This window comes from Palaemon carinicauda, chromosome 5 (genome assembly GCF_036898095.1).
Source record: "Palaemon carinicauda isolate YSFRI2023 chromosome 5, ASM3689809v2, whole genome shotgun sequence".
NCBI lineage: Eukaryota > Metazoa > Arthropoda > Malacostraca > Decapoda > Palaemonidae > Palaemon > Palaemon carinicauda.
In genome coordinates this window covers 163,417,404-163,432,878 of record NC_090729.1, presented here as the reverse complement: position 1 = coordinate 163,432,878, position 15,475 = coordinate 163,417,404, and the positions used below count along the sequence as shown (strand labels likewise).

At 33.3% G+C, this 15,475-nt stretch overlaps 1 protein-coding gene across 1 annotated transcript; it reads right to left on the bottom strand.

Moving 5' to 3' along the window:
* Positions 1-1,653: 1,653 nt before the first annotated feature.
* LOC137641245 (uncharacterized) lies at positions 1,654-2,073 on the bottom strand. The gene has a single exon (XM_068373678.1). It carries the CDS (start codon positions 2,071-2,073, stop codon positions 1,654-1,656), a length of 420 nt encoding a protein of 139 aa, XP_068229779.1.
* Positions 2,074-15,475: the final 13,402 nt, after the last annotated feature.

Here is a 15,475-nt window from a genome sequence, read left to right as displayed (position 1 = left end):
GTTTATAAAAAAACAAAGAAAATGGATTTATAATCACATTTCTGAACGAGGAAATTGTAAATTCTTTGGGAAATGGTACCACACAATTTGGCATTTACTTCCGTTAGAATCTACTTTCGTAAAGAGGAATATCTTATTAACTTTTATTATTTTCTTTCGTTTAGATACAAACTAATGTGTTCTTTCGATCCGATCTAAGGTAATATCTCAGGAGAGTAAATCACTCACATATTCTCTCTCTCTCTCTCTCTCTCTCTCTCTCTCTCTCTCTCTCTCTCTCTCTCTCTCTCTCTCTCTCTCTTTCGTTTGTTCCTTCTTCAAACACGGTCCAACTGGAAAGTGCTCTTCTTCTTATTCCCTCAGTAGCTACTGGAGTCGAGAAAACGAAAGATGAAGGAAATGGACGGAGGAGTGGGAGAGAGGAGGAAGGCAACGAGGGAATGGGAGGGGGGGGGGGAGGTCAGGAGGTGATGGAGGAAATTGTAGCAAAGTGAGAAAAATCGGTTGCTGAGGAGGAAAAATTATCGAAAGCAGGAATATGGTCTTATGTTCCTCTCGTCTTGATTTCAGGATGAAATCTCCACTATTAGGAATAATTATCTGAGAGAATGTTTTATCTTTAACTTTGAAACAAACTCGCATATTTAATAACTGAATAAGACATTTGAAAGTTCTATGATTTATTATTTTATGGAGTAAAGTATATAAATGTGATTATCTTGTGGTGAATTTAAAACCTTATATTATCTTAGGACTCCACGAGGAAATTATCTAATGCAAAGCTGCTAAAAGCTGCTGCCTTGGTAAGAAGATTGGACTAAATCAATTTTCCATTCTTATTGCATCACAGAAGGAAGATTACTCTCCGGTTTCCTCTTTATTCATGGCAGAAATACTGTTTAACTTCATGTTAGTCTGAATAGTCTTTTTTAATGAAGGCGTGAAATCAACAAGAAAAACCCATTACTAAAAAGATTTATTTGTGAGGAGTTCTAAAAGTAATCTGAATAATCAGCGAGTACAATTAAAGCATTAAGCCAACAGTTTATGATAATACCCGTGTCATGTTTGTCTGTGCCACTAAATTTCGTTAAATGGGGTTACAGTGCAAATTCCTCCCTAAAACTTCTGTCCCCCATTTGCAAAGGCTCGAAAATAATAGCGAACATCTCCACGGAAAGTGCTTTGCTCACTAAAGTCTAAGACTTATAGCTCCCCCATGTATTGCTCATTGTTCCATGATTCCAAGAATTTACTTTATGTAAGTGAGAGGAGGAAGAAGAGGCAGCCTGCAATTCAGGGCAAATGTCAAGAAGATTTGTGCAATATAATCGACGCCTGATTTCATGCAAGCAAACGCTCTTTGTTCTCTGTCAGTCTTTCAGTCTCTTTGCTCTTTTCAGTATTGTTTCTTCCTTGTATGTTGGGTTGTTTATTTTACCATTATTTTCAAAGAACCTAATATGTTTATAAAATAAAATGATATAATAATGTAAATAGACAATGAACTAAAACCTAGAAAAATTTCAGCAATTGGCCTTTATTTATTTAACTGAATCCCTCATGATATGCAAAAAAAATATATATGATTTTTCGAGAAATACCCCAATCTCTAATGAATAGGATTGAAACAATGTAAAACCTTCTAAGGCCTCATTGTTTCTCCATTGTGGCCAATACAAATTGGTTCTCCATTGTAGCCAATACAAATTGTTTCTCCATTGTGGCCAATACAAATTGGTTCTCCATTGTGGCCAATACAAATTGGTTCTCCATTGTGGCCAATACAAATTGGTTCTCCATTGTGGCCAATACAAATTGTTTCTCCATTGTGGCCAATACAAATTGGTTCTCCATTGTGGCCAATACAAATTGGTTCTCCATTGTGGCCAATACAAATTGGTTCTCCATTGTGGCCAATACAAATTGGTTCTCCATTGTGGCCAATACAAATTGTTTCTCCATTGTGGCCAATACAAATTGGTTCTCCATTGTGGCCAATACAAATTGGTTCTCCATTGTGTCCAATACAGATTGTTTCTCCATTGTGGCCAATACAAATTGGTTCTCCATTATGGCCAATACAAATTGTTTATTTACTGGCCAACTGAAAAAATATCACGATAAACTTCGTGTTCATCAATTCCCTTAATAAAACAAATGGCAAACAGGAAAATTGTTTCTCTTGTAGTTTAAATATCTGTTCTCTTGTATGGAGAATAACATCAAGTAACAAAAGTACAATGAATGTCTGAAAAATCAGATACAAAAAACCCATAAACAAACTGAATAGAAACACTATGTGAACAATGGTGGTGAACGATTAATTCTAAAACTATTATGAAAATATAAAACATATTTATATTTATATATGATACTCAAACAAAGACCATCTGATACCCGATCCTTAAAACTTAAAATATTTACTCATTGAAGTTGATGGGGAAAATACATTATTCAGTGAACCTATGAATAAAATTCACGTACAGTTTACCGAGATGATTATTTTAAATATGAATTAATTTTCAAATGGATAATCTCTTGAATTTCTTTGCGAATGGATTCATATTTCATTTCGAAATTAAAGGATGAATACGACAACTGCTTTCCTCTTGTTTCTTCTATAATAAAACTTGGATTCACTGAACAAACACATCACCATCATATGAACCATATTTGCCGTCACTTGAACCAACATAATCACATGACTAATAGAAGAACATATTCCCATGTTAAACATGCTTTACTGAAATCCCCCCCCCCCCACCCCTAAAAAAATTAATTTTTTTAATAATATCAGTTAAGAAACACTGCAGACTTCCTTTACAGAAATTAATCGAATGAGAGAGAGAGAGAGAGAGAGAGAGAGAGAGAGAGAGAGAGAGAGAGAGAGAGAGAGAGAGAGAGAGAACGAGAGAGAGATTTTCTAGTGTTTGTTGCCGAGAAAGATATTGTTTGTCAGAGAACTTCATTCTTTTGCAAAAGCTACTCTCCCTCATATAACATCTTGCTAACCATTTTTCCAAAAAAATATATCAATACCTTATTATACAAAAAAGTTAGGTAGAGGATGACTGATTTAAATATAAAAATAATGGGAAGCATTGAGAAACTGGTATGATGAAGGGTCCGATCATGGAGACTTCATTGTGAATCACACAAATTTATTTGAATAAAGTGACGTCATCAGATAAGTTAAAAACTAAACTGAAAAATAGAATTAAAAGAGCCAGAAACATCAAAATGGAGCTTATAAAATAATCTACAAGGTAACTGGGAAGACCTAAAAGAAAATGCCAGATAAGCAGAAGACACACTTCAAGCTATTGCTTCGCCAACAATGGCTTTACAAGCTTTTAATTACACCAGCCTTCAATTGAGGAATTTGAAATTTCCTTTGAAAGCTCCGAATATTCGAACCCGTTTTAATTGCAAAAATAATTTTAAACAACCATCGGTCAGATGAAACCATTTTAGCTGTATGTTCCTTGATAGTTACTTCTATTCTATTTAGGACTTTGCCCTTCCCTTTAATAAAATGTGATAATTTATTCTACACATAGTATTAAGAAATACATGAAGCTTAGTCACTTTTGATCCTTCCAAGATTGTTTACTTGCGCTTATATTTTATTTGAAGTTTATGTAAAACATTAGCATTTTATATCAAAGAGGGGAGATGGACGTGTCAACATTACTATAAAAACGAGAGGTTGAGAACTGCAATTATCAAAGGATTTGATCGAAAGTCGGATTACTTGAGAATGTTTCGCATTGATTAAAGATTTTCAGTTTTCAAAGAAATGATTAGCATCAACATTTGCTTTATTTACCTTAGAATTTCGAGTGTTTTTTCTCTTTCTTCAATGTACTGTAAATTCCTACTAGTCAAATGTGTAAGTTTTAAACCAATACAGTATAATTTTGGAGATTAAATCATCATCAGCAAGCAGTCAAAACCCAGAAGGTGGACCAGTAACATCAAGTTGGTCTCTTACTTATCAATTTAGATTTGTTATTAATCAGGATTTACAGTTATTGTTATCAATTCGGAAATAATTCTGGTTTTCCAATTGTTAACTTGACTTCTTTAACAACAACAACAACAACAACAAGATTGAGGCTAATATGTGCACACAAGGTGCTATAAAAACCTCAAAGGTGATAAAACAAAATTGAAATATCCTCTTCGTGTGCTGTCATTCCCATGGGACACTGAAACGCCATTGCCTCTGCAGCTAAAATATTAATCGCAGCTCTTGTGAACAAATGTCATTCGCTCACGAGCTCTTGCATCACCTTTTGTCACCCGCTTTGCTCCCACTCACAGAGCCATTCAAGTGGGATACCCCCCCCCCCTACCCCTGCCAACCCATCATCCTTTAAAGTTTAAAGTTGTTTGTTCTGTTACTTAGAGAAGACCTTTGCAAAATATAATATCAGTGGAATATTTATAGAAGAGGAGAGAGAGAGAGAGAGAGAGAGAGAGAGAGAGAGAGAGAGAGAGAGAGAGAGAGAGAGACCTCTTCTTATTTTAGAATTGCTTTCGTTAAGAACATGAATTCTCTTGTTAATAAGCGATAATAAAATTAAAATAAATCGTTTAGCTCTTACTACTGCGATGACAGGGTGCCTTATGTAAATGCTTTACCATTACACGGCCGCAAGAAAATACGTTAATCGAAAGTGTGACATTAAGAGAGAAAGCTTCATTAAACTCTAAAGCAAATGAATATGCAATGGGTTTAAGTACAAGATTCATTAAAACATCTACATCTCAACAATGTTTCATGTTCAAATGTTCACAATCATCATACAGTATTGAATGAAAAGTATCTGTATAGAAAACCTCGTTATTCTGAAGTGAGCTCGTTTCCTGAAGTTTATCATTTTAGATCATATTGCAGTTAAATTAATTATAATTTCAAAGGAAATTATATAAATCTAATGACTTTAATTCAAATAATAATGGTATAAATGAGCTTCACTACAATACCTTGCAAAATTGTGTAAAAACTACCAAAACAGCATCATAAACAGATTAAAATAGGATTAAACAATTAGCTGAAATGTATTCCAATAAATATAAGTAAGGCCAATCCAAACAGAAATAAAGAGTACTTTGTCAACTGATCTTTTAATCAGCTTTATAACAATTCCATATATAATAACATCCAACAAAGTACAGAATTTTAACCCGTGTATAAATTCTAGTTTTTGACGAGACAATAATAACTTTAGGAACAACAACCTACTATTTTCAATATGTGGGAACCGCTTTTGTAAAAAAAGGGGTTAAACTCATTTTGAATAATATCAAAGTGAATAAATAATTTTTTCAACCTGAAGGTACCTAACCTTTTTCAGATTTCCACCTAGTTTTTATTTTTGTACAAATCAGTAGAATCGAACAATCTTCTCCTTATTGTTATCAATCAACCAACGCTACTTAGGAAGCTGGGTTTATAAAGAAACAAAGAAAAGGGATTTATAATAACATTTCTGAACGAGGAAATTTTAAATTCTTTGAAAATGGTACCAAAAAAATTGGCATTAATTTCCGTTAGAATCTACTTTCATAAAGAGGAATATCTTATTACCTTTTCATTTCTTTCGTTTTAGTAGAAACTAAGGTGGTGTTCTTTTGATCCGCTCTATGGCAGTATCTTAAGAGAGTAAATCTCTCTCTCTCTCTCTCTCTCTCTCTCTCTCTCTCTCTCTCTCTCTCTCTCTCTGTTAAAAAGGAACATGACACCGTCTTTTAAAGCATTTACCTCAGGGTCTTAAAAAAGATTACTTCTCGCGAGTTTGTTTCTTGCTCAAACACGGTCCGACTGGAACGTACTCTTCTTCTTCTTCCCTCAGTAAGTAATGAAGTCGGGAAAACGAAAGATGAAGGAAATGGACAGAGGAGTGGGAGAGAGGAGCAAGGGAAAGCGGGAATAGGAGGGGGAGAAGAGGGTGAGGTGGTGATGAAGGAAATTGTAGCAAAGTGAGAAAAATCAGTACCTGAGGAGGAACCATCATCGAGAGCGCGACTTTAGCTTATATTCCTCTTGTCTCAATTTCAGGAAGAAAACACCGCTCTTAGGAAAAAATATCTGTGAGAAACAATGTTTTTTCTTTAACTGTGAAATAAACTCTTTCATAATTACAAAGTGAAAAAATCATTTGAAAGTTCTATGATTCGTTATTTTACGAAATGAAATATATCGATGTGAATATCTTTTAATGAGTAATAAAAAAAAAAAAAAAAAAAACTTGAAATACCTTAGCAATTATATGGGGAAAATATCTAATGCAAAGCTGATAAAAGCTGCTGCTTTGGTAAGCAGATTGGTCAAAATCAATTTGGCATTCTTAGTGAATCACAAAATGAGGATTATTCTCGAGTTTACTATATATTTATGGCAGGAATACTGTTCAACTTCATGTTAGTCTGAATAGTCTGTTTTTTAATGAAGGCGTAAAATCGTCAAGTAAAAAACATTACCGATAAAATTTATTTGTGAGGAGTTTTAAAAGTAATTTAATTAATCAGTGAGTAAAATTAACGCTTTAAGCAAAATGTGTATGACAACACCCTTTACGTGTCATGTCTGCCTGTGCCACTAAATTTCGTTAAATTGGGTTACAGTGCAAATTCCTCGCTAAAACTTCTGTCCTCCAATTGCAAAGGCTCGAAAATGATAGCGAACATCTTCACGGAAAGTGCTTTGCTCACTAAAGCTTAAGACTTATAGCTCCCACATGGATTGCTCATTGTTCCACGATTCCAAGAATTTACTCTATGTAAGTGAGAGGCGGAAGAAGAGGCAGCCTGCAATTCAGGACAAATGTCAAGAAGATTTGTGCAATATTATCGACGCTTGAATTCATGCAAGCAAACGTTCTTGGTTCTCTGTCAGTCTTTCAGTCTCTTTGCTCTTTTCCGTATTCATTCTTCCTTGTATTTTGCGTTGTTTATTTTACCATTATTTTGAAGAAACTCAATGGGCTTTGCAGAATAAATGATATAATAATATAAATAGACAATGAACTAAAATATACCAAAATTTCAGCCATTGACCTTTATTCATTTAAATGAATCTCTTATGATATGACAAAAATTTACGATTTTTCATTAAATCCCTAAATCCTCAATGAATAGGATTTAAAAAATGTAAAACATTCTAAGGCCTCATTGTTTCTCCATTATGGCCAATACTAATTGTTTATTTACTGGCCAACTGAAAAGATATGATATATACATCTTCGTGTTCAGCAATTTCCCTAATAAAACAAATGACGATCAACCTGAAATTTCCTTTGTTGTTGAGGTGTGAATATCTGTTCTACTATATGGAGAATAACAAAAAGTAACCATGAATGTCTGAAAAATCAGATAAAAAAAAAAAGGCAAACGGAAGAGAAACACTGTGTGAGCAATGGTGGTGAAAAATTAATTTTAGAAATATTATTATGATATTCCACATCATATGTATATCTATAATGACATCCAAACAAAAACAATCTGACACCCGATCCTTAAACTTAAAATATTTACTTATTGAAGCTGATGGGGAAAATCCATTATTCAGTGAAACTGTAAATAAAATTCACGAACACTTTTCCGAGATGATTATTTCAAAATTTAGTTCATTTTCAAAAGAATTATCACTTGAATTCTTTTTGCAAATGGTTTCATATTTTTTTTCACAGTTAAAGGATGGATGCGACAGCTGCTTTCCTCATGTTTCTTCTCTAATAAAACTTCAATTCTCTGAACAAACACATCATTATCATATGAACATTATTTGCCGTCACTTGAACCACACCTAGTATAGTCACATGAATACTTGACGAACATATACCCATGTTAAACGTTTTGCTGAAATCTAAAAAAAAAAAAAGAAAAAAAAAAGTTTTTAATAATATTAGTTAACAAACACTGTAGACTGCTTCCTTTACCGAAATAATTTGAAAGAGAGAGAGAGAGAGAGAGAGAGAGAGAGAGAGAGAGAGAGAGAGAGAGAGAGAGTGTATGTGTGTGTGTTTAGAATTGCTTTCATTAAGAACATAAATCAAATTATTCTAAATCTTGCAGCTCCTTTCTAGTGCGATGACAGGGTGCCTTATATAAATGCTTTACCAGTACACGGCCGCAGGAAAATAGATTAATCGAAGGTGTGACATTAACACAGACAGCATTATTATACTCGAAAGTATTACGAAGGATGTACAGTAATAGACATAAGTGACAGGAATAGCAGATGAATATGCAATAGGTTTAAGCAGAAGCTTCCTTAAAAACTTTTTCATGTTCAAATGTTGACATTCATCATACAGTATTGAATGAAAAGAATCTGTATAGAAAATATCGTTATTCTGAAGGTAGATCGTTTCCTGAGGTTAATCAACTTAGATCATATTCCAGTTAAACTAATTATAATTACAAACGAAATTGTGTAAATGTAATTACTTTAATTCAAATAATATTGGTATAAATGAGCTTCACTAAAATACCCAGCAAAATTGTGATAAAAAAACTATCAAAACAGCATCATAAACAGATTAAAAAAGGATGAAACAATTAGTTAAAAAGTATTCCAATAAATATAAGTAAGGCCAATACAAACAGAAATTAAGAGTAATTTATCAGCTCAAATTTTAATCAGCCTTATAACAATTACATATATAATACCCTCCAACAAAGTACAGTATTTTAACACGTGCATAGACTATGGTACTTTTAGGAACAACAATATACTATTTTCAATATGGTGGGACCGGTTTCGTAAAAAATGGATTAAATTCATTTTGAATGAAATCAACATTGAACAAAATTATTCTTTCAACCTGAATTTACCTAAACTTTGTCACATTTCCACCTTTTTATTGTTTTTGTACAAATAAGTAGAATCGAACAATCTTCTCCTTATTGTTATCAACCAATCAACCAACACTCTAAGCTGAGTTTATAAAAAAACAAAGAAAATGGATTTATAATCACATTTCTGAACGAGGAAATTGTAAATTCTTTGGGAAATGGTACCACACAATTTGGCATTTACTTCCGTTAGAATCTACTTTCGTAAAGAGGAATATCTTATTAACTTTTTTATTTTCTTTCGTTTAGATACAAACTAATGTGTTCTTTCGATCCGATCTAAGGTAATATCTCAGGAGAGTAAATCACTCACATATTCTCTCTCTCTCTCTCTGTCTCTCTCTCTCTCTCTACCTCTCTCTCTCTCTCTCTCTCTCTCCTCTCTCTCTCTCTCTCTCTCTCTCTCTCTCTCTCTCGTTTGTTCCTTCTTCAAACACGGTCCAACTGGAAAGTGCTCTTCTTCTTATTCCCTCAGTAGCTACTGGAGTCGAGAAAACGAAAGATGAAGGAAATGGATGGAGGAGTGGGAGAGAGGAGGAAGGGAACGAGAGAATGGGAGGGGGTGGGGGAGGGTCAGGAGGTGATAGAGGAAACTGAAGCAAAGTGACAAAAATAGGTACCTGAGGAGGAAATATTATCGAAAGCAGGAATATGGTCTTATATTCCTCTCGTCTTGATTTCATGAAGAAATTTCCGCTATTAGGAATAATTATCTGTGAGAATGTTTTATCTTTAACTTTAAAACAAACTCTCAGATTTAGTAACTGGAAAAGACATTTGAAAGTTCATAGATTCATTATTTTATGAAGTAAAGTATATCAATGTGATTATCTTGTGGGGAATTTAAAACCTTAAAATATCTTAGGACTCACACGAGGAAAGTATCTAATGCAAATCTGCTAAAAGCTGTTGCCTTGGCAAGACAATTGGTCAAAATCAATTTGCCATTCTTAGTGCATCACAGAAGGAAGATTACTCTCGAGTTTCCTCTTTATTCATAGCAGAAATACTGTTTATCGTCATGGTAGTCGGAATCTTTTCTAATGAAGGCGTGAAATCAACAAGAAAAACACATTACTAAAAACATTTATTTTTGAGGAATTCTAAAAGTAATCTGAATAATCAGCGAGTACAATTAAAGCTTTAAGCCAACTGTTTATGATAATACCCGTGTCATGTCTGTCTGTGCCACTAAATTTCGTTAAATGGGGTTACGGTACAAATTCCTAACTAAAACTTCTGTTCCCCCTCTGCAAAGACTCGAAAATAATAGCGAGCATCTCCACAGAAAGTGCTTTCCTCACTAAAGCTTAAGACTTATAGCTCCCACATGTATTGCTTATTGTTCCATGATTCCAAGAATTTACTCTATGTAAGTGAGAGGCGGAAGAGAGGCAGCCTACAATTCAGGGCAAATGTCAAGAAGATTTGTGCAATATAATCGACGCCTGATTTCATGCAAGCAAAAGTTCTTTGTTCTCTGTCAGTCTTTCAATCTCTTTGCTCTTTTCAGTATTGTTTCTTCCTTGTATGTCGTGTTGTTCATTTTACCATTATTTTTTAAGAACTTAATATGTTTTGTAGAATAAAAGGATATAATAATGTAAATAGACAATGAACTAAAACCTAGCAAAATTTCAGCAATTGGCCTTTATTTATTTAACTGAATCCCTCATGATATACAAAAAAAGAAAAAAATATATGATTTTTTGAGAAATACCTCAATCTCTAATGAACGATTAATTCTAAAAATATTATTATGAAAATCTAAAACATATTTATATTTATATATGATACTCAAACAAAGACCATATGATACCCTATCCTTAAAACTTAAAATATTTACTCATTGAAGTTGATGGGGAAAATACATTATTCAGTGAACCTGTGAATAAAATTCACGCACAGTTTACCGAGATGATTATTTTAAATATGAGTTAATTTTCAAATGGATAATCTCTTGAATTTCTTTGCAAATGGATTCATATTTCATTTCGCAATTAAAGGATGAATACGACAACTGCTTTCCTCTTGTTTCTTCTCTAATAAAACTTGGATTTAGTGAACAAACACATCACCATCATATGAACCATATTTGCCGTCACTTGAACCAACATAGTCACATGACTAAGAGAAGAACATATTCTCAGGTTGAACATGCTTTGCTGAAACCCCCCCCCCCCCCACCCCCACCCCCCAAAAATGTTTTTTTAATAATATTAGTTAACAAACACTGCAGACTGCTTCCTATACGGAAATTATTCGAATGAGAGAGAGAGAGAGAGAGAGAGAGAGAGAGAGAGAGAGAGAGAGAGAGAGAGAGAGAGAGAGAGATTTTCTCGTGTTCGTTGCCGAGAAAGATATTGTTTGTCAGAGAACTTCATTCTATTGCAAAAGCTACTCTCCCTCATATTACATTTTGCTAGCAATTTAAAAAAAAAAAATATATATAGATACTTTATCATACAAAAAAGTTAAGCAAAAGGATGGGTGATTTAAATATAAAAATAATGGGAAGCATTGAAAAACTGGTATGATGAAAGGCTCCGACCATAGACTCTTCATCATGAATTACACAAGTTTATTTGAATGAAGTGACGTGAGAAGCATCATCAGATATATTAAAAACAAAACGGCGAAATTGAATCAAATGAGCCATAAAAACGTCAAAATAGAGCTTACAAAATAATCTACAAGGTAACTGGGAAGACCTAAAAGAAAATGCCAGAAAAGCAAAAGACACACTTCAAGCTATTGCTTCGCCAACAATGACTTTACAAGCTTTTAATTACACCAGCCTTCAATTGAGTTATTTGAAATTCCCTTTGAAAGCTCCGCATTTTCGAAATCGCTTTAATTACAAAGGTAATTCTCAACAACAATGGGTCAGATAAAACCACTTTAGCTTTATGTTCCTTGATAGTTACTTTGTTTCTAATTAAGACTTTGCCCTTACATTTTAATAAAATGTGATGATTTATTCTACATTTGGTATTAAGAAATACCTAAGGCTTAGTCAGTTTTGATCCTTCCTCGATTGTTTACTTGTGCTTCGGTTTTATTTAACGTTTGTGTAAAACATTAGCATTTTAAATCAGAGGGGAGATGGACGTATCTGGATTAGTATATAGACAATTATTCGAAGGATGACGACCTGATGTAAAATTACACAAAAATTTACTGCATTAATTGATGAATTTGATTTTAAAAACTCATTAGCATCAACAAATGGTTTATTTTCCTTGGAATTGAGTTTTTTTTCCCCTTCTTTAATGTGCTGTAAATTCCTAAAAGTCTAATATGTAAGTTTTAAATCAGAGGAACATAATTTTTGCCCGAATCTGAATACAATTTTGGAGATTTAATCATCATCAGCAAGCAGTCAAATCCCAGAAGGGGGACCAGTAACATAAAGTTGGTGTCTTACTTATCAATTAAGATTTGTTATTCACATTGATTGACAGTTATTGTTATCAATGCTGAAATAATTCTGGTTTTCCAATTGGTAACTTGACTTCTCGTTATAATAATAAAAATGATAATGATAATGATTATGATGATGATGATGTTGATAAAAAAAAAAAAAAAAAAAAAAAAAATAATAATAATAATAATAATAATAATAATAATAATAATAATAATAATAATAATAATAATAATAGTAGTAGTTATAATAATAATGATAAATAATAATAATAATAATAATAATAATAATAATAATAATAATAATAATAATAATAATAATAATAATAATACGATCACGATCCAAATCACTGTCTTCAAAATCATAAGCTCCATCACGGAACCATTTAAATGTTTTTTCCTAAAATAACAGTTTTGAACAAATTAATTCCTCATATTTCCGGTATCTATCATTATTTAAGCTTTGGGTTTTATGTATTTTTCAATGCACACTTTCATATTTTAGCCTTAATGTGGATTCGTGCTGTGTGTGTGTGTGTGTGTTTACTCGAGATTGATGTGAATATGTGCACATGAGGTGCTATAAAAAGCCCAAAGTTAAAAACAAAATTGAAATATCCTCTTCGTGTGCTGTCATTCCCATGGGACACTGAAACTGCATTGCCTTTGCACCTGAAATATTAATCACAGCTCTTGTGAACAAATGTCATTCGCTGACGAGCTCTTGCATCACCTTTTGTCACCCGCTTTGCTCCCACTCACAGAGCCATTCAGGTGGGGTCGCCGCCGCCCTACCAACCCAACCCCTTTAAAGTTGTTTTTTCTTTTACTTAGAGAAGAGCTCTGCAAAATACAAAATAATTTGGAATATTTATAAGAGAGAGAGAGAGAGAGAGAGAGAGAGAGAGAGAGAGAGAGAGAGAGAGAGAGAGAGAGAGAGAGAGAGACCTTTGCTTATTTTAGAATTGCTGTCGTTAAGAACATTAATTCTTTTTTATTAAACGATAATCAAATTAATATAAATCTTTCAGCTCCTTTCTACTGCAATGACAGGGTACCTTATGTAAATGCTTCACCAGTACAAGGCCGCATGAAAATAGGTTAATCGAAGGTGTGACGTTAAGAGAGAAAGGTTTATTAAACTCTAAAGTATTCCAAAGGATGTACAGTATTAGATATAAGTGATAGTAATAGTAGATGTATATGCAGTGGGGTTAAGCAGAAGATTCCTTAAAAACTTCTACATCTCAACAATATCTCATGTTCAAACCTTGGCATTTATTATACAGTAGTGAATGAAAAGTATCCGTATAGAAAACCTCGTTATTCTGAAGTGAGCTCGTTTCCTGAAGTTTATCAACTTAGATCTTATGGCAGTTTAACTAATTATAATTTCAAAGGGAATTGAATAAATCTAATTACTTTAATTCAAATAATATTGATAAAAATGAGCTTCACTACAGTACCTAGCGAAATAGTGAAAAAAAAAACTATCAAAACAGCATCATACACAGATTAAAATAGGACAAAATAAGTAGCTGAAATGTATTCAACTAAATATAAGTAAGGCAAATATAAAGAGAAAAAACTCTCTCTCTCTCTCTCTCTCTCTCTCTCTCTCTCTCTCTCTCTCTCTCTCTCTCTCTCTCATCTTTGTTAAAAAGGAACATGACACCATCCTCTTAAGCATTTACCTCTCGCGAGTTTGTTCCTTGTTTAAACACGGTCCGACTGGAAAGTGCTCTTCTTCTTCTTCTTCTTTTTCTTCCCTCAGTAACAAATGGAGTAGGGAAAACGATAGATGAAGGAAATGGACAGAGGAGTGGGAGAGACGAGCAAGAGAAACAGGGAATGAGAGGGGGAAAAAAGGGTGAGGAGGTGAAGGAGGAAATCGGTACCTGAGGAGGAAACATTATCGAGATCGGGAATTTAGTCTTTCATTTCTCTCGACTTCATTTCAGGAAGAAATATCCGCTATTATGATTAATTATCTGTGAGAAATAATGTTTTATCTTCAACTTTGAAGCAAACTCTTTCCTGTTTATAAACTGCAAAAGTCATTTGAAAGTTTTATGATTCGTTATTTTATGAAGTGAAATATAATCGATGTGAATATTTTCTGATAAGTAAAAAATTTGGAAATATCTAAGGAATCACATGAGGAAATTATCTAATGCAAAGCTGATAAAAGCTGCTGCCTTGGTAAGAAGATTGGTCAAAATCAATTTGGAATTCTTAGTGAATCACAGAAGGAAGATTACTCTCGAGTTTCCTCTGAATTTATGGCAGAAATACTGTTTAACTTTATGTTTATTCGTATTATAGTCTCTGTTTTCTAAAAAAAAAAAAAAAAAATAAAGAACACATTATTAAAAAGATTTATTTATGAGGAGTTCTAAAAGTAATCTAAATAATCAGCGAGTACAATTTGAGCTTTAAGCCAACAGTTTATGACAACCCCCTCTACGTGTCATGTCTGTCTGTGCCACTAAATTTCGTTAAATGGGGTTACAGTGCAATTCCTCCCTGAAACTTCTGTCCACCATTTGCAAAGGCTTGAAAATAATAGCGAACATCTCCACGGAAAATGGTTTACTTACTAAGGCTTAAGACTTATAGTTCCCACATGTATTGCTCATTGTTCCATGATTCCAAGAATTTACTCTATGTAAGTGAGAGGCGGAAGAGAGGCAGCCTGCAATTCAGGGCAAATGTCAAGAAGATTTGTGCAATATAATCGACGCCTGATTTCATGCACGCAAACGTTCTTTTGTTCTCTGTCAGTCTTTCAGTCTCTTTGCTCTTTTCAGTATTGCTTCTCCCTTGTATGTTGTGGTGTTTATTTTACCATTATTTTGAAAAAACTTAATAGGTTTTGCAGAATAAAAGGATATATTAATGTAAATAGACAATGAACTAAAACTTAGCGAAATTTCACCCATTGGCCTTTATTTGTTTAACTGTATTTCAAAATCCCTAAATCTTCAATGGATTAGATTGAAAATTGTAGAATATGCTAAGACCGCATTGTTTCTCCATTGTGGCCAATACTAAGGGTTTATTTACTAGCAAAATGAAAAATATCATGATAAATACATCTGTGTGTTCAGAAATTTCCATATTAAAACAACTGACGACCAACAGGAAAATGGCTTTTGTTGAGGTGTGAATATCTGTTCTATTG